Genomic DNA, 19,421 nt, shown 5'->3' on the forward strand with positions numbered 1-19,421 from the left:
GGCCAAAGCTGATTTGTTACAAACACTTTGCACACATACTTAAATGATTGCACTTCTGGCCAAAGCTGTTTTATCTTCGTTTAAGTAGAACTTTAAGTAGTCTATTATTTTGATGTTAGTAATAGACATATCACAACCTCTTCACATAATGATCCTTATATTAATGATCCTCAATTAATTTTTGTGATCATTTTATCTGCCTTATTCTTAGTACCCATAATTTTTACTCACTATAATTTTCTTCTATAAATCTATATCTCATCCACTCTAATTCCTAAGCCTAAAATGTTTTGCTTTATTTAAAGTTTCTATAAGAATTAGCTCTTAAATTAAATCCTTGATTATCTCTTAAGACACGATAACCTTATTGCTCTCTTCTGATAAGGCACTACAGAAGAAAAGTAGAGCATGATGATTAGGATAAATCGAACATGATGTCTCTTATGATAATCAAGAACTCTCTAACATAATTGCTATCACTAAAGTTATTCCAGATTAAGTTTTTCCTAAGACTAATCTATAATTGTTGAATAATCACAAGAACTCCTAAGGCGCATGTCTTCATTTAAAATTATAAATTATAAAGCTAAGTGGTATATGTGAATACATAACAATGTACAATACCATGACCCATAAAGTTAAGGGCTTACACATGGAAATAAGTATATTTTTCCAGTACATTACATACTAAGATTTTCACTTGTACAATTTGATGCCTTATAAATCAACTATAACACTCAAAAATACCAAAGTATAACGAGTGTGTTGATAAGCAACATGTGTACATAGAAATAAATGTTTGAAACTGGAAAGTAAGATGTTATTCACCTTACAACCACTAAAACCTTAAGAGAGGATTGTTCTAAGGTCCATAGACAAATTACAAGTGCTAATCCAAACGTTAAGGTTCTTCAAGGGAAAAAAAAATCTCACTGCATAATTATGTCATTAGACTAGGCATAAGCAACGAGACTATCCATTATTCTAAAGAACAGTTGGATAAATTAATTAGATAGTAACTTACTAATGATATTTAAGTCTGATAATTTTAATATTCCAATTAACACATGATTAGTTGATTCTAGTTCCATACGTTTCCTTACCAGAACTCGACAAATAACTAACGTGAGAGTTAGTGACAAAATTAAATGTTAAGACTATAAGAACCATAATGAACAGTCTTCCAACAACGCTTTTCGATACCTTATATATTCTGAAGATTAATCAGAATATAGTATCATAATTAAGCAATGTTATGAAGGTTGTGAGGTTTGCATGGTCAACATAAAGTCACGCTTATCTTAAACTCTCCTCTTATTTGTTCTAAATATCTGGATAGAAACATTACTAAGATGAAACTAGATGATACCTTACTTTTTCACAACTTTTGTCATCATGCTAATGAGAATTTGACAAAAGGTAAATGAGACTTATAAATTTCATCCAGTAGAACCAAAATTCATGAGAAATCATGACATAGTTAATGAGGATGATTTTTTCATCTAATCTCATTTTAAGTGATTTTAAATCATGACGTTAAAGCCCTAAAATATGACTTGGCTTAAGGAATAAGCATGGGTCCATCATAAGTCATTTATTGACATTCGTGGAACTTATTCCAAATGGAATATTCAGACATAATTCATTTATCATTTAACAGACTATCAACTTGTATCTAAATTTTGTCACATATGGCCCACGGTCTTAGAAGAAATTTATTCATACATATACTTTATAAGATTTCTATTAAATATGTCCCTAAGTTTCTTATGACATCTGGACGTTAAAGAAATCAAATAAAGTCTAACGTATATGTGATAGGTTCCCACATTACGTAGCTCATTGAAACTTCTCTTGTAGCATTCTAGAGATATTAAAGATCAGTGGGAGCATTAAGTGTCTTAATAATAACTTGCAATAGTTGCAAGAGGTGGGGGAGTGAAAATTTTACATTACCTAAATTTGCACCTCTTGTACAAGACACCGCTCCATCATGACACTGTTCCATCAATATTTGTCTCCTTAAAATCTAATGCTACACTTACAAAAGTTTCATTGTTGCTTAATTGTGGGCACACTTAGATTTCTTACCTAAACTAACATAATCCTCAACAAGAGAAATCATGACTAACGTCATTAATTTGTTTTCTCTATTAGAATTTGTTGGTCGTTACACATTGACCCTACGCATGCTGAGTTCCTAAAGATTTCTAAGGTCGGTGGGAGCAGTCAAAGTCTTTATCATGATTTGCAAGGAATACAAGAGGCGGGGGGGAAGAGTGTCATTAAATTTCACTCCGAATTTAACTCCGATTACACCTCTTGTACACCATACTGCACCAACCCTTACAAACTTAGAATGAAACTGATAGCAACCTAACCAAGAGCTAATCCATAAAACTGAAACTTCTAATGAACCCAATAATCAACTCAGGAGGTCATCTAGGTTTAAAAGCCTACTAACTTTGATGATATACCCTCCCTAATTGAAGTTGAAATGGATTTTGGGAATGTTTAATGATCCTATCTCTTAAAATCAAGCCATTATCGTAAATCAATCCTCTGAATGGAATAAAACAGTTTTCTAGTAAAACTGATTTTATGTGTTCTTATAACGTTTGGGATTTGATTGAATTACCTAAGAGTATTCATAACTAAACCAAATCCTGATATAAGCGTTAAGACACTAAGAAGCATGATTGATTGTCAAAGGTTATACTTAGGAAGAGATAAATTATCAAAGATTTCTTTAAGGATCATCACTGTTCTAGTAGCTTATAATGGTTTAAAGCTACATTAGATGAACATTAAAAACAATTTTTCCTAACAAATGGCTGACACATTTACATGTTCATTAGATAACAACCTAAAGTTTCAAACTGAAGGTTAAAGAACACTTTATTTGTAAGCCAATAATATCCATGTATGGGTTAATGCAAACATCATAATGTGATGAAAAGCTAACGTAATTATTTTCATCAAGAATCAAGTGGATTAATGTACCTACCTCAAAATGAGTGGGAGCAACTAAGATAAACTTGTCTATATAGATGACATTCTTTTGACAAGTATAGGTTACATAAGTCAAAGCATTGTTAACACAAACTTTGATATAATAGATCTCAGAGATGTCTCTTATGTAATAGATATCATAACGTACCGAGATAGACCCAATGGGACAATAGTTTCGTTCTATAAGTTTAACGTTAAATGGGTCCTTACATATGTAACAAAATACTGCTCTCCTTTAGAGGATAATAGGATAAATGAGATTATTTCCTTACGCTTCATTAATTGGAAGCCTTATGTAAGTTTAAGTCTATACTCGTTTAGATATTACTCACATTGCAACACACTAGATATGTCTAGATTAATGTGTAGCATCTAATGGAATATTACAATATCTTTAAAAGAAACGAGAGACTATAATTTAAAGAAGAAGTGAGAATTAAAACCGGTTTATTACTCTAACTTTGAGATATTCAAAGATGATAAAATGTAATTTCGGGTATATCTTTATGTCAGCAGACAAAACCTATTTCATGGAGGAGTCGTAATGCACTGATATTAACAACCTGAGTTATAACGACATAATATAGTCACTAAATGTTGTTGGAAATTTATCAGTGGACTCATAAGTTTATTTAACTCCATATAATTAATGTTTTGAAGAATTAGTGTGATAAAGTCAGCTACCATAACTCCTTGAACAGTAACAGTTCAAGAGGTGCTGCATTAAGTTTCGATACACAATTAATTATTCGTTTATGAACGAATTGAGGAAACTAAGTTTTGTATCGAATACATTCATGATATGCTTAAGGATCCTATAACTGAAGGGCTATTACCCATAAGTCTTATTAAGAGAGCTCATAGACGGGTATTAATTAATAGTCGTGCGCAATTGCATATCGTACTATGAATGACTAAATATTAGTTAATTTTCCTCATCAGTTTGATTTTGTATGTCTCTAAGAATATGTCAAGCTAGCATAATGGCATATAGACAAATATAGTTACAAATCAAACAAAGGGCTTACGCGTATTTTGATCATAACGATTAGGTTTTAAATTAAGGCTATAGTGTGATTAATGGGGGTCCTGAGTCGCATAATGATTCAACGGCTGTATTTTTCTGCTATAGTACTTGTTTAAGGCTAAAATGAGTGTTAACTCCTGATCAGGCTTATCTAATACTCATAGTAAATGATTACTCGGCTAAGTGGGAGAATGTAAGATTAAATATATTTATTTTATATTTAATCTAGTAGCCATTATAATCATTTACATTATATGGATCAAAATATATATAACAATCCTATTAAATAATTAGTTGGTAATTGTTGATGGGCCCAATTACCCTTATTAACTAATTAGGGTTTCCTCTTGGGCGCATATATAAGGAGACTTATGTGGAGGTTAAGGGGTTACACAGTTACACAACCAGACACCCTATTAGCCATAACATCATAATGTTCGACCTCCCTCTCCTACGGCCGATACCCTTTTCGGTTTTCTTAGTCACCATCATTAGATTGCACCCTAAGGAGGAACCAGACCAAAACTGACAACTATGTCAAACACTATTGCTGCATCTACATCTGGATTCTCTGCTGGCCTGTACTGATGCAATCAAAGGTATGTCTTCCTTCATGTCTAAACAGAACTGAATCAACATATAGCAATGAGATATGTGAATCCTTGACCGTGTATCTACTTTGCTCGTGTATTATATTGTACTCGCTTCAATTCAAGATATAAAAAAAGGTCTTACATGATACTCCTGCATCATCAACAAATGTACTTTCCGCTTGTCAAAATCAATACACATGCGAGATGGGCTTGCGCGTATTATTCGTTTTTTTTTCACTACTAGAAAAAACACCTTTCTTGACATGCATTGCGTGTCATAAAAGGGTCTTTATGACACACAAATGTGAGTCGTTGATTGAGGAGTCACAATACTCTAGTTTGTTGTTTAAGACATGAAGTTTATATAGTATCCATGGCCGGCCCTGAAGCTTCTCATATTAATCAGGCACGAAATTACTAAGGCGAACACAACTTGCGAAGATTCTCTACTTAGCATAAGATGAAGATGTTTGATCTTCAACAACACGTTTGGCATAAATTTTGTGTCTGCTTGTAAAAGTAGTTAACTTGCAAGTGTAATGACAAGAAGGCTATCTTATGATGACAAGATGTTATGTAGTGTAGTTTCCATATACTTCTATATATGATGTATTATATAGAATCCGTGAAAATAATTATTAACCGATATCATCTCTATTTTACTTTAGCTGTTGCGATCATCAATGATTAAATATATGCCTCCATAACATATATAAATTATATGTATCATTATTGTTAATTTAGTTATCAAGCATGTCAATAAAGACAAACAATATTAGACAGACAACATTACAAAGCTATATTGGGATGGCAACACTATTTTAAGGTGCCCAACAATTCATTTCTATTCAATAATAAGTAATGGATTTTTGTGAGCAATAAATAAAACAAAAGATGCATAACATAATAACGAATATTAAACACAGAAGATAAAGATCTGGTACAAAATGTCCTTAACTTAGGAAGTGTAGGAAACCAGGTCAAACGAACTTCGATTGAGCTCATTCCAGCGGCGTTGACACCGGCTCGTCGAATTGTTTTGTTTTGATCCTACCCCACACAGAAGATATGCATTTCATACGTAGAAAGCATTATTAGATTCAACTATAATATAGAAATTTAGCAGACAAACATATATTTAATAAGATTAAATTAAATACTACTGTTCGTGTTTCTCACCACATGTTGTTATGAACTATGTCATAACACACTACTATTGTGATATTCTAGATTGTTGGAAAATTTAGGTTTGTTTTGTACCCTATTTTTCTATGTTATTCTAGAAACGTCGTTGTTACGAATTACGATCCTACTAAAAACAAACATATCCTACTAAAAACAAACATGTGGTATGCATGTTTGTTTTTATAATATCTTTTATTGATAGAAGCAAATAGTATTTTGATTTCATATATAAAACAGTAATTCCTTGACCATATGGTTTAAAGTTTAAACCTCGACATGTTGATTTTTTTTATGGCTATTTTCGAATTTAAACCAACTAATTTGTTATTTTCTATCAACTATACTATTTTTTATTACAAACTATGATAATATAATTAGTTTATTAATAACTGTACCATCATTTAACGATTTATAAATTAATGTAATTTATCGTTGTCTTTCGTTGTTTTAAATAAGGTAAGATTAATTTTTACTTTTTAAAATTCTACCAAAAATTATAAGACTGTGTGTTATGGGGGTAGCGCCCTATGCCACCTTACCCATAAATGGCATTAAACACCAAAAACGCGATGGTTAAAGTAGGTCGCCAAAGTAAGGAGCATCACCCCCTTAACGAGCGAGTGTAAGGCTGTGGGTTCACCCGCAACAAAATAATCACTTTTTTTTTTCTTTTTTTTAATTCTTAGTTAAACCATACCGTGATGATTAAAAAGATAGGTTAATCAAAGTACATTGTCTACATAACAGTCTTATGTGTTTTTTAGTTAAACCACAACTAGCGTTACAAACAAACCAAATGAACACAAACAAGGTCTTGTTCATGTGCGTTTGTTAAGGAAATAACGTTTTCACGAACGGTTCATAAACACTTACCGAACGAGATTTTATGTCCGTGTTTGTTCAATAAGAAAATGAACGTGTTCACGAACACAAACAGACACTTATAAAATTGGCAGAGGCTAGAGTTGGATTGCGGAGGGAACAACGCTGGTATTCGTCGATGTGAATAATGATAAGGAAAGAAGAATTGTGCATAAACAAGGTGAAAATTAGGTTTCCTAATTTATTCGAATGAAATTATTAAATTACAAAACAAAAAAAAACAAAAAAAAAAGAGTTAAAGAATATAAAGAGTTAGATAAGAACATTCACGAACACATTATCGAACGTTTACGAACACAATTAAATGAACGTGACATGTGTTCGTATTCGTTCATTTAACTAATCCAATAGAATTTCTTGTTTACGTAAACAAACAAACGTAAACAAATTTTTTATCAAACGATTCACGAACTATTCGTTGAATATTCGGTGCATTTGCAATTCTAACAATGATATAGATGGTAAACATGTCACGTGCAAAGATTTTATACCCAATATGAAATTGAAAACCGAAAAGATCGGGGAGTAATACGGTACGACCGACTTCCCGGTCCAACTATCCATTTCTGCAACAGCTGAACACCTTGACCAATAAAAGATCGCCACGTCGACAACCCTCCTGCAATCATTCACACCGGAAACGGCTGCTGTTTGTTCATTTGACTTGACGGTTTGAAAGGTCAAACTTCAAATCCATAGATACATTTCCAAATTATAAAGACATAATAAATTAATAATTTCAAGACAGCCGGCTACAAGAACCAACGAGAAATCGAGAAGGCTCCGATTATATAGAAATAACAACAGTCTTCTTAATCCTTTTCGTCTTCAATATGTCAGTTGTTTCTCTTTCTGTCAGATTATTAAACTCTGAAAAAAGATAATATTACTTTTCACAACAATCATTCAATCATTTCATCAAGTAATCGGTGTGATTGTGAGTTGGGTTTAGGGGAAAGATTTCATCAAGTAATCGGTGTGATTGCGAGTTGGGTTTAGGGAAAGATAGTAAATTTATAGTTTTGATTCTTTTTTTTTTCTCTTGATTTTGATTGTGGTATGATCTTTGTTTAGGGTTTTGCTCAAATCGTTTGGTTTTGACCTTGTTTTGGATTGCACACCAAGTGTTTGGTGAAATTCCTCTGTGAATTTGTATTTTTTGTTTGCATACCAGGTGTTCGATGAAATTCCTCTTTAAGCTGGTCTTGTTTATGGGTTGTGTGTTTTGAGGTGAATTTGTCTTTTTTGGTTTGCATACCAAGTGTTTGATGAAATTCCTCTTTTTGTTGGGGGTTTTCTTGGTGGTTAGTTAAGGAGTTATTGTGTCTTTGGTTGTGTTTTTTGTTTTTTTTTTTTTCTGTACTTTTATGGGAGGGTGTAATCTCATGATGGAAACAATGGAAGAAGAGAATTTGATTGAGGCTGCTAGGCTTATTCTGCGCGCATTGGATTCCAACAAGAAAATGAGTAATGAAGCAAGGAAAATCTTGGTGGAGTTAGGCACGCGATTGACGTCGATGATGAAGGTCAATACAACCGACGATGAAGGTGAAGGTGAAGATGAAGAAGAAGAAGATGGAGAACTTAATGATATTAGAGAACGGGTTAATTCGATTCAGGAAAAGATTATGAATTGGGAAGGTGATGAATCAATGATATGGGATTGTGATCCTGAAGAAGCTAGGGAGTATTTGAAGACGGTTGATGAAGCTCGAAAACTCGCAGAGAGTTTGGAGAGTTTGACTCCAAGTGAAGACGAAAACGAGCTTTTGAGAAAGATTAACGCTGGTATTCAGGCGTCTATGGCTAGGATTGAGGAGGAGTTCCGGCATATGCTTGTTCATAATAGGCAAAACTTCGAGCCGGAACCGTTATCTTTTCGTTCTAGTGAAGATGATGGTCTAGATGAGCACTCAATTGTTTCATTTGGGGATGATTCAGTTGATGATTCGGTTCAAAGAGATAGTGTAAGCCGTGGGTCTGAAGTTTTCATTATGGATTTGTTAAATCCGCAAGTGATTCCTGATCTGAGAAGCATTGCTAATTTGATGTTTGATTCGAATTACGGTAGGGAATGTTCTCAAGCGTTCATCAATGCCCGTAAAGACGCGTTAGATGATTGTCTTTTTATTCTTGAAATTGAGAAACTGAGCATTGAAGATGTTTTGAAAATGGAATGGGTTTCGTTAAACTCAAGAATCAGGAGATGGACAAAGGCGATGAAGGTGTTTGTGCGGATTTATCTCGCGAGTGAAAAGTTCTTATGTGAACAGATTTTCGGTCAAAGTCAAACTGAGCCTGTGAGCTCAATCTGTTTCTCCGAGTCGTCAAAAGCTTCAATGTTGCAGCTTTTAAACTTTGCAGAAGCGATTTCGATCGGTCCTCACCAGCCCGAGAAACTTCTAAGGATTCTCGACATGTATGAAGTATTATCGGATCTTATGCCGGATATCGAGGGTTTGTACTCTGACGAAAACGGGTCCTACATTAGAATCGAGTTCCAGGACGTTCTGACACGTGTCGCCGATTGTGTGAAAGCGACGTTTATCGAGTTTGAGAACGCCGTGGGGTCCAACACGTCAAGTAGCGCGTTCCCAGGTGGCGGGAACCACCATCTCACTCGATACGTTATGAATTACATCAAAACATTAACCGATTACAGCGATTCCTTAAACGCTTGTTTGAAAGACCATGAGCAAGTGGTCAATGATCAAGATTCTTCATCTTCACCCGACACAAGTCCGGGGAATGACAACGATGATACGGAGAACGCAAACTCGTCTTCATCTCCAATGGCATTGCATTTTCGATCGTTAATGTCGATTCTCGAATGCAACCTCGAAGAAAAGTCAAAGCTGTACAAAGACGAAGCTTTGGGTCATCTTTTCATGATGAATAATATTAATTACATGGCGGAAAAGGTTAAAAACTCCGAGCTAAGAGATGTTCTCGGTGACGATTGGATCAGAAAACGTAACTGGAAGTTTCAACAATACGCGATGAGCTATGAACGGGCCACATGGAGCTCGATCCTGAACTATCTTAGAGAAGACGGGATATCAAATTCAGGTAGTTCGGGCTCAACTTTGAGAAATCTGCTTAGGGATAGGCTGCAGGCATTCTACACCGCGTTTGAAGACATTTACAAAAGTCAAACTGGATGGTCAATACCAAATAGTCAACTCCGTGAGGATGTGAGGATCTCGATGTCGCTTAAGGTGATTCAAGCTTATAGAACTTTTGTTGGTAGACATACTAATAATATAAGTGAGAAGTATATCAAGTATACAGCTGATGATCTTGAGAATTATATATTGGATTTGTTTGAGGGAGCTCCAAAATCATTACACAGCTTCCATAGAAGGTGACATCACTAGGTTTTTCATGTGTTGATTGTCTTTGTGGTATGGTGTGTGTTGTGAGCACCTTGTATTTGTGGTTCTGGTTGATAGATCGAGCCCAGGGCTCACTGGTTAACCCGTGGAAGCGTGTCCTATGTCCCACGGGTTTGCATGTATTTTGTACCATATTTTTTTATATTAATATAAGATAAGATATGTTATGTATAACTCTTTATGTTCTTTTTTCCCTACTCTGGGGATTTACAACTTGGAATGGAACAACTTTCTTTTATGATTATGTTAACAGAACTAAAACAGTTGTATATGTAGCTGGAAGGTTATTCATGTCGTCATGTAGCTTTTACATACTAAGACTATGATAGACTCTTCGTTCGTAGTAGACATTGGAAAATTTGAATCGAACAACTATCTACGAAAATGTTCAAGATGAATAAGTGGAAGGATGATAAATAAATATGGTTCACTCGATCTATGTGATCGGGCTATGTCCACAGACTAAAAAGACCGTTTATTGATTTCGGTTTTGGTAAAGCTGTTTAGAATCACATGAAGGTTTTACAAAAGGAACGACTTAAGGGTGAAAATCATGCTCCGATAATACCAATTCTTTTTAACTGTTAGGAAATACAATAAAGATCGCATTTATCTAACTCAACATAACATTACATTACATTTAAAGCATGCTCCGATAAACAAAATTCAATTAATATAAGGTTTTGTGTTGATACAAATGATGTCTATAAAAACGGAAAAATCATTCATCGCATGTCTAACATTCAAAAATACTTGTATAACAGAAAACATAATCCAATAAATAGATTTTGCATTAGAACTTCCCTTTAAAACCTGCAAATACATCGACCAAGACGAAGACCCTCATTTCATCTATGTAACTTTTAGTAACCAGCACTCATCTTTCTGCATTAAATAGTAGAAACATGTATGTCAATTTAAAAGAAATGATGGCAACCATTATAGTTTACAATTATTCAGATGTCGAAAGTATACTATTGAACAGACGAGAGAAGCTGTACAAAATTACCTTCACAGTCATGAGATACAAACTTCAGAAGAAATTCGCAGCTTCGAATCCGCTCCTCCACTTACCACGCTATCTCCGTTCCACCAATCAGCACATAGTACCTGTGGATTTTGAGAAACACCACATTTTTACCGAACTTAACGTATATAAACGCCAACAACTTATGTTTTAAAAAAAGTAAATACCTTATCCTCATGTGAATCAATTATCGCCAATGGCCACTGCAACAGGTAACAGTGATCAGTGATTAAATTGTTGCATTTCACTTTGATTGAAGTCAAAATTATTTTATTGCAAAAATAAAAAAAATGAAAAAAGTAAACAAACTTTTCCCAACAGAACATGATTCTGAACAAAAAAGAATATATCTGATATTTTTGAGAGATTACATATATAGCCCTACAAAAAATATATATGATATTTTGACTTTGGTTTTGGTATATATTTAGCAAGTTTATAGAGATACATATGAAGTTCTCCCTTTGCATTTACATTTTAGCAAATTATTTAAACTAATGAAGTACACAAAAATTACCGCAGTTCTCAAGTCCCATAACATGACTTTCCCATCGTAAGATGAAGAAAGCAAATGAAACCATGACCTGCTATGCCACTTGCATGCTGTTATCCAAGACGTGTGGGATGAGAACTGGAAGCTCGGAGCCAGCGTTCCTGAAACACATTTGTTACAACTACTTTAAGGTTGACTGTGTAAACACATGTCTTAAGTGTGCACACTCGAGTGATATAAAGTACCAGGTTTTCGAGGATCCCAAATCCTAAGAATAGGATCAGAACCACCAGCAGCAATGAGCGCAGAGCTTTCACCACCAACATCTATGCAGTTAATCACTTTCCCACAAAACTGTGCACGTAATAAAACGTTTGCGATCAAAATTTAACTTGAAATATTCATGTAAACTTATGATATAAGCAACTTAATTACGATACTACGTACCATGTTTAGTGTGTCTTTTCCTGTCTCCACATCCCATCTTCTAATGGAGTGATCCCACGATCCAGAATAAATGGTTCCGTGTTCGGGCCAAACAACTGAAGATACGCATTGCGTATGCCCTACAAGCGTAGATACCGCTTCTCCCTGCACATTGTTTACGTTTAAACCACTGGCTGATTCAACGAAATGGTAAAAACAATGCACTTACAGAAGTGTATAAATCAGCAGAATACTTTAGTAATTAAAAAAAAGTAAAATACCATTTTCGTCCCTGAGATTTGGCCATTTTGCGACTTTCATCCAAAGGTTTATTTTTCCCATCTGAATCCAAAAGGTTTGAAATCTTGCTATTTTCATCCGACTTGATTATCCATTTTTCTCCGTTAAGCAGGGGTATTTTCGTCTTTTTGTTAATTTAAAGGGCAATTCCGTTTTTTTCACTTTATGTACAAGCATGTAGCATAATGTACAATTATTGCCCTTTAAGTTCACAAAAAAGACGGAAATAACCCTGACTTAACGGAGAAAAATAGACGGAGTTAACGAGCTGGATGAAAACGACGAAATTTCAAACCTTATGGATCCAGATGCGAAAAAACAAACCTTTGAAGGAAAGTCGCAAAACTGGCCAAACCTCAGGGACGAAAAAATGGCATTTTACTCTTAAAAAATTAACATAATTCCTTGATGCCATGTTAGACACTACTAACAACGTGAAGTTATAAGAATCAAATCTGACCATTTGTCTCCAAACGGTCAATAAAATACCTCTGATTGAGTCTCTTCTTCCTTGCTGCCTTTCTTCCTTTTCTTCGTTGACACAGTATCTTCTCCTTCATTAGACTCTGTCTGCCACAAGTTGATTCTACAATCCCAAGAACCAGAACACACCTGTAAATCAAATAAAAATAATACTTAGAATGTATGTAACGTAGAAATGAAAACTGAAATAGACGAAAAAAAGAGGACCATATTCGCAGTAGGCTGTGCTGCAACGCTTTGCACAGAAGCAGTATGTCCACGAAGAGTTCTATAAGCTGCAATCTTTAGGTTCTCTGCACGTGGCTCTGCGTAAACCTTTAAAGAGAACATTATCTTGAAGTTGTGAATTCCAAAAGTCTGTTATAAGTAAAAAAAAAAAATGTAAAATTAGTAAATTACCTTCCAGAGTTTCACAGTCTTGTCTTTTGAACCAGTGGCAACAACAGTGTTGTCCTCATCTTCTGCATATTCAGCATGCAATAACAAGAAAATAAAAAGCATGACTCATAAAAAAATAACCGTATGTATTCATCAAGTACATGATAACCAAGATGATTATTTTGATAAAAGTATCATACCTATTGTTTTCACAATACCAACTGATGTAACTGCATCATTGTGTCCCTCCAAAACATGCGTACAAACCCCAGCAGATTCCCATATCCTAAATTGTATATTAAAAAAACACATTTTTACGCAACGATAATATAGAGAAAGATAAAATAAAAGACATAAAATCTGTGAAAACATTTTTGGTCTTACCTTCCTAACCCGTCGTAGCAACCAGTCAAAATAAAGCTGTCAATTAAAACAAAAGTTCAGTGAAAACAAACTGACTGCAATGTCAATTTGGAAACTAAGCAGTTAAAGCGGTCCAAAATCGAATAGCGGTCAAGGTCCGCTAAATGATATATAGGTTATAGCGGTGGTATAGCGGTGATATAGCGGTAATTTTTATACCATGCATAATTTATGTATTTTTATATATATTATATACATATACCATTAATTTTATATTTTTTATATATAAATTCACAAGTATGAGGACTAAATATAAACTAATGAAGATGGAGGGGGGTTATATGTTAAAATACCCAAACTTAAATAACCCTAATCATCCCCACTTTCATCATACGCCGTTTTCCCGCTCCCCTTCTCTTCTTCATCAGGCATAGTACCCAGTTATCTCTACAATGGTTCAAAATCATGGAGCAATAACTGATTTTTGTTCGAGTTAAGGTAACAATTCGTTTCACTTAACCGATTTGGTCAAATTTTGACTAATATCTGATCCAGTTTTGACCGATTTGGTCCGATTATAGGCGACTTTTGACCGATTTTTTCAAACTTTGACCTAATTTGACTATGACCGCTATACCGGTTTCCAAATAGCGGCAAATAGCGGGCTATACCGCCGCTAATAGCGGAACCGCTATGAGCCACCGCTATTTGGACCGCTACAAACCCAGACGTCCGCTAACCGCTATAGCACCGCTATAGCGCCGCTATTAACTGCATAGTTTAGAAATACAGAAATAATAAACACCAAAAATAAGACGACTTACCGACTTGAACCATCAACTGCACTGACCCAATCATCATGTAATGAAGGATCTTCTTCCTTGCGTGGAGCTACAGCTCTTATGTATTCAATTTCTAGAGTTATCTCCTGTTGATGAGCACATGTTGCAATCAGGTATCGTTACAAACACACTTAACTTCTTAAAAAATGAATAGAAAATGAAGCCACGCGTTAAAGTAAGATCAGCTGTTTGACGAAAGGTCGAAGTATGTGGAGAAATAGTATACCACTGTGATACCCTTGGCCTTAAGAAAGTCTTCGAGTGACATCCTCACAAACTCACCACCAATAAGAAAATCAAACGGTTCATGTGTCCAGTCATCATTTCCTATAAAAGAAACAGTTAGGTTTCATACAAGCCCACACAAATACATTTTGCCTGTTTTATAACAAACTTGCAAAAAAAACATTATCTTTTTTAGAACTTTGATGCTACGTGAGTTAAGGCTACCCAGTTATGACAACGCGAAGGTTAACTCCATAGTTGTCGATAGCGAATAGTGACAAATAGCGACAAGGCACCTTAACTACGTGGCGAGTAGCGACAAATAGCGACGGCTATTTTATAACTAGCGATTACGCTAGAAAAAGAATTTTGAAAATTTTTATATGTATATTACATGTATATTTAACAAAAACCTATAAATCCAGCTATTTTATAGCTATATCTAATTGCTATTTACATCAAAAAAAAAAAAAAAACAATCGCTATCATCGCTATTTGTCGCTATGACCCATATAGCGACACTACGTCGCATGGCTACATAGCGCGCTATAGCGGTCACTTTAGCCGCTATTAACAACTATGGTTAACTCCAAACTTCACATAATCAGAACTTTTACAAAAACTATCACTATGTGATTTTGTGTTGTTTTCACAGACACGTGCTTCTAAATGTATTTTATTAGTTATATTAGGCTAAAAAAACTAGTAGCACCAACAGACCTAGTAAACATTGTTATGTGAATAGTTGTCTTGTAGATATATGTATGTATGTTAAGCTTGAATTTGTCAATGAAACTAGGCTAAGAAGATTTTTTGAATGACCCGTTCTGAGTCTTCTGAATCTGACCGACTGACCTGTCTCCCTGCCCTACCCAACCCACCTGATTTGCTAGGCATAATTTCCATATAGTTATTGCGAAGACCTTCTTTCAGGTTTGATATCTTTTAGTAATTATTAGTGTATATACTATTAGATATGGAAAGATGGGTGTGCAGAAAGGTTATAAATAAGAGATTAGTAAAAAAAAGTGAGACAGTTTTTAAGGATTTAAATAAATACAGTATGTCAATGTTCTTCTTTTCACCTTTTGTTATCTTTCTACAGGACTACAGGTTATATTAAATATGTTTGCAGGTGTAGTTTTTCAAAGGAAACAGTTACATACATACATACCTAAGACTTTTAGGTTCCAATATGTGTTTTAATTATTTTTTTTTTTTGTTATAATTATAAGAATTAGACTGGGTGTGAATAACTTCATATTAATGTATCAAATTGCGGTTAAAGTTCATACGTTTCTGTTTTTGTGAAAACTTTTTGAAGTTGTGATTTCTGTTGGGTTATTTAATTACGGTTAGTTCTGCTAACTTTTTAGTTTTGTCCCTGTAAAATCTGATCTTGCCAATTTTGTTCATGTTGGTAAAAGAATAAATGTTATTTTGAACATGTTACACAAGATTATCATATAAATTGGGCCCATATTCAATCTGGTGAACTTGGATACTGCACACGTATGTTAATATGCTTTGTACTTTTACTGTGTGTTTGTGTCTTGCCTGTATTGAAACGGAAACAAATGCTACAACTATGCAGAAGAATTCTAGCAAATTTTTAAAGGGTCCTAATAATCCCACACCCTAAAATCTTAATTTCACGCCATGAATACAGGCCGTATAACGTTATACAGCCTGTATAGAATAATTTAACATGACAAATATTTGGCCGTATAATGTTATGTGGCTCGTATAATGTTATACGGCTCGTATACATAGAGAAAATATTAGGCCGTATAACATTCTATACGGGTCGTATAACATTGTACGGGTCGTATAACATTATACGGGTCGTATAACATTATATGAGGTTTGGGTCGTATCACATTATATGAGTCGTATACATAGTTGTTAATGGAGAATAGCGACAAATAGCAATAAGGTACCTATACGCTACATAGCGAAATAGCGATAAATAGTGGGCGGCTATTTTACAAAGAGCGATACACTAGAAAAAAAAAATATATATATATATATATATATGTATATTATATCAAAATACCCTGGTATACATGCTATTTTACATGCATATTTAAAAATAAAATCCAGCTATTTTATAGCTATATTTAATTGCTATTATATTAAAAAAAATTGTCGATATTACCGCTATCTATTGCTACAACCCAAATAGCGAGCCTAGACCTATACGCTACGTAGCGCGCTATAGCGATCACTACGCTCGCTATTGACAACTATGGTCGTATAACATTCTATACGGTCGTATAATGTTATACGGCCCGTATACATGGACAAAAAAACATTCCCTGACATTTTTTTGTGCAACAATCAGTTATACGGCCCCTATAACTCTATACGGGCCGTATACACGTAGGGGTGTGAAAACAAGATTTTACGGGTGTGGGAAGAGTGAGACCCTTTTTAAATCAACCCGTTCTGACCCAAACCCGTCCTAACCGGCTAACCCAAACCAAAATAACCAATTATTATAAACTAGCGACCCTGACAAGAACCCGCCAGACCCAACCCTCTTGTTTAGCCAAGAATACTAGAAATCAATCAATAACCTAGAAAACGCACAAACATAGTGCATAAAAATAACCTGATTCAAGAAGATTATTAACGACAGCAGATAGACCCATCCTGGTGAGATTAGAAGGAAGAGCAATGGAGATTTCAGGAGCTTTGTACGGCGGTTTAAGCTTCGTGACAAACTTCACTTGCACCTTTTTCGACGTATCTTCATCGATATCCATCTTCACAGAAACTTGCACCTTCAAAAACTACTAAAAAATCGGTGCAAGAAAAAAAAAACTATAGTGCTAACACGACACAATTAAGTGATTAACACGGGTATTAAACCGACCCGATTAACACAGTTAACAAATAACAATGCTACACAGACATTATTAAAGAGCAAATTAATGAAACCCAATGAGCATAAAGTTTTCAAATGATCTTGTTTCCAGTTTTCAAGAAACATAAAGTCAATTTTGGTAGTTTTTTCACCTCTCTAAGAGATTGATTCCTAAAGCTTCAACATATATAAATAAATTTAGATGCATATCAAGAACCAAAATTAAGAAAATTGTTATAAAACAAAAATCGATTAAAACCAAATCGGTTAAAGCAAACAGATAGAAGTTACGAACTCGGAGAACAAGAAACAGACGACATACCTAGCTGAAACGGTCGGCGGTGGAGTCAGAAGCTGTCGCCGGAGTGGGCAGTTTGTAGGGTTTAAACAAGGAGGAGGAGATATGAGGGACGTTAGGGTTTTATTTTACGTTTTTAGCTTCTTCTTACCTAAAATTACATTAAACCCCAACCACCCTCGAACCTAAAACATAGAGTAAAATGCCAAAATCCGTATATATGAAGTTTGCACTCAAAATAAGGAATATTTGTAACTTAACATTTACCGGTCATTTTCGTTCAAATTACTAACTCGGTCATCTCCATTAAAATCACTAATTCAGTTAAAAATGTCGTTAACTCAGGGATGATTTTGACAATTTCATTAACTCAAAGACGATATTGACAATTTACCCATTTATTTTTTTCTTTTAAAATTTTTAATTTTCTTTGTTTATCTTTAAATAAAAAACAATGAAAATAATTATACATGTAATATATACATATACACACTTATTTTTTTTAAATTTTCCTTCTACCTTTAAATAATAATAATAAATTAATGATGTTTGGTACATCAAGAGAGACGGGTGATACTGATATTTGGTACGACGGGTCGACGAGAGGAGATGAGGTACGAGTGCCAAGATAGATAGGATGGTTGTGGTAATGGAGGTGAATAAGAGAGAAGGATAGAAAATAGGAAGTGTGTATGTAAAATTATAAATGTGTGTACATGTGTATATATATTATAATTAATTTTATTATTTTTTATTTAAAGGAAAAAAGAAAATTAAAAAAAATAAATGTGTGTATGTATATATATTATAATTATTTTTATTGTTTTTTATTTAAAGATAAAAATTAAAATTAAAAAAAATAAAAACAGAAAAATAAATAGCTTAATTGCCAGGGTTCAGTTACATAAACAATAAAAAAATTAATATAAAAATCTTACTTTGGATGTAACAGGCACAAATGTCCAAACCTCATAGACGATTTTGGTATTTTACTCCTAAAACATATTATTAATTTTCAAAGTTGTCTCTGAGCAGATTTGTCATTTTCATATAATTTTTATTTCTTTTATAACTGGACTTTTGAGGCTTGCTATCTCTTCTTAGTTTCATCCAATAGACTAACCCTGTTTATACTGAACGTTAACTCAAGGGTAGTTTGGTTATATGGTTTTGTTTTATAATTTTTTATTCATTTCTTTTTTTTTTTTTAATTATAGGAGTGATGAATAACAATGCATTACAACCACTTTTGTATATTTGAAACAAGTAAATGAAAAAATGAATGATTTATTTTTTTATAGTTCTCGCAAAAAAAAAAAAAAAAAAAAAAAAAAAAAAAAAAAAAAAAAAAAAAACTGTGGTTTGTTCACAACCCTCCCCAATGCTACAAAGCTGTTTCTCATTCAGGAGTACCTTTGAAAACCTTTGAAAAATGAAATGGTTCAGCTGTCAACAACCATGCCATCCATGGACCCTGCAAATTATGCATGGGCATGTACAGGCGACCCAGTCACTAACCAAATCATCTTCAAAATCATGATTCTTGAAGGTAAGGAAGCAGCAGAAGCATCAAACTACATAAGTTGCAACTCAAATATGGAGCCCGGGGCGTTTACTCTATAT

General features: G+C 34.1%; 2 protein-coding genes across 5 annotated transcripts; one reads left to right on the forward strand and one right to left on the reverse strand.

Moving 5' to 3' along the window:
* Positions 1-7,191: 7,191 nt before the first annotated feature.
* Positions 7,192-10,322, forward strand: LOC110920654 (exocyst complex component EXO70E2). Its single transcript, XM_022164836.2, has one exon. The coding sequence runs from the start codon at positions 8,067-8,069 to the stop codon at positions 10,065-10,067; it is 2,001 nt and encodes a 666-aa protein (XP_022020528.1). The 5' UTR covers positions 7,192-8,066; the 3' UTR covers positions 10,068-10,322.
* Positions 10,323-10,728: 406 nt separating this feature from the next.
* On the reverse strand, positions 10,729-17,980 carry LOC110920937 (ribosome biogenesis protein WDR12 homolog). 4 transcript variants are annotated; one of them, XM_022165179.2, is made up of 15 exons: positions 17,823-17,980; positions 17,246-17,426; positions 14,633-14,733; positions 14,389-14,492; positions 13,586-13,621; positions 13,402-13,487; positions 13,223-13,284; positions 13,031-13,138; positions 12,830-12,952; positions 12,062-12,205; positions 11,860-11,968; positions 11,639-11,775; positions 11,289-11,324; positions 11,104-11,204; positions 10,729-10,979 (listed from the first exon to the last, which is right to left on the reverse strand). In XM_022165179.2, exons 2-14 carry the CDS (start codon positions 17,397-17,399, stop codon positions 11,112-11,114), a joined length of 1,293 nt encoding a protein of 430 aa, XP_022020871.1. In that variant the 5' UTR covers positions 17,400-17,426; positions 17,823-17,980; the 3' UTR covers positions 10,729-10,979; positions 11,104-11,111. The 4 variants fall into 4 exon arrangements, with proteins under 4 accessions (XP_022020871.1, XP_022020869.1, XP_022020873.1 ...); XM_022165177.2 differs by having other exon boundaries at positions 17,246-17,417; positions 17,823-17,978; XM_022165181.2 differs by having other exon boundaries at positions 17,246-17,399; positions 17,823-17,973.
* Positions 17,981-19,421: the final 1,441 nt, after the last annotated feature.

This window comes from Helianthus annuus, chromosome 9, assembly GCF_002127325.2.
Source record: "Helianthus annuus cultivar XRQ/B chromosome 9, HanXRQr2.0-SUNRISE, whole genome shotgun sequence".
NCBI lineage: Eukaryota > Viridiplantae > Streptophyta > Magnoliopsida > Asterales > Asteraceae > Helianthus > Helianthus annuus.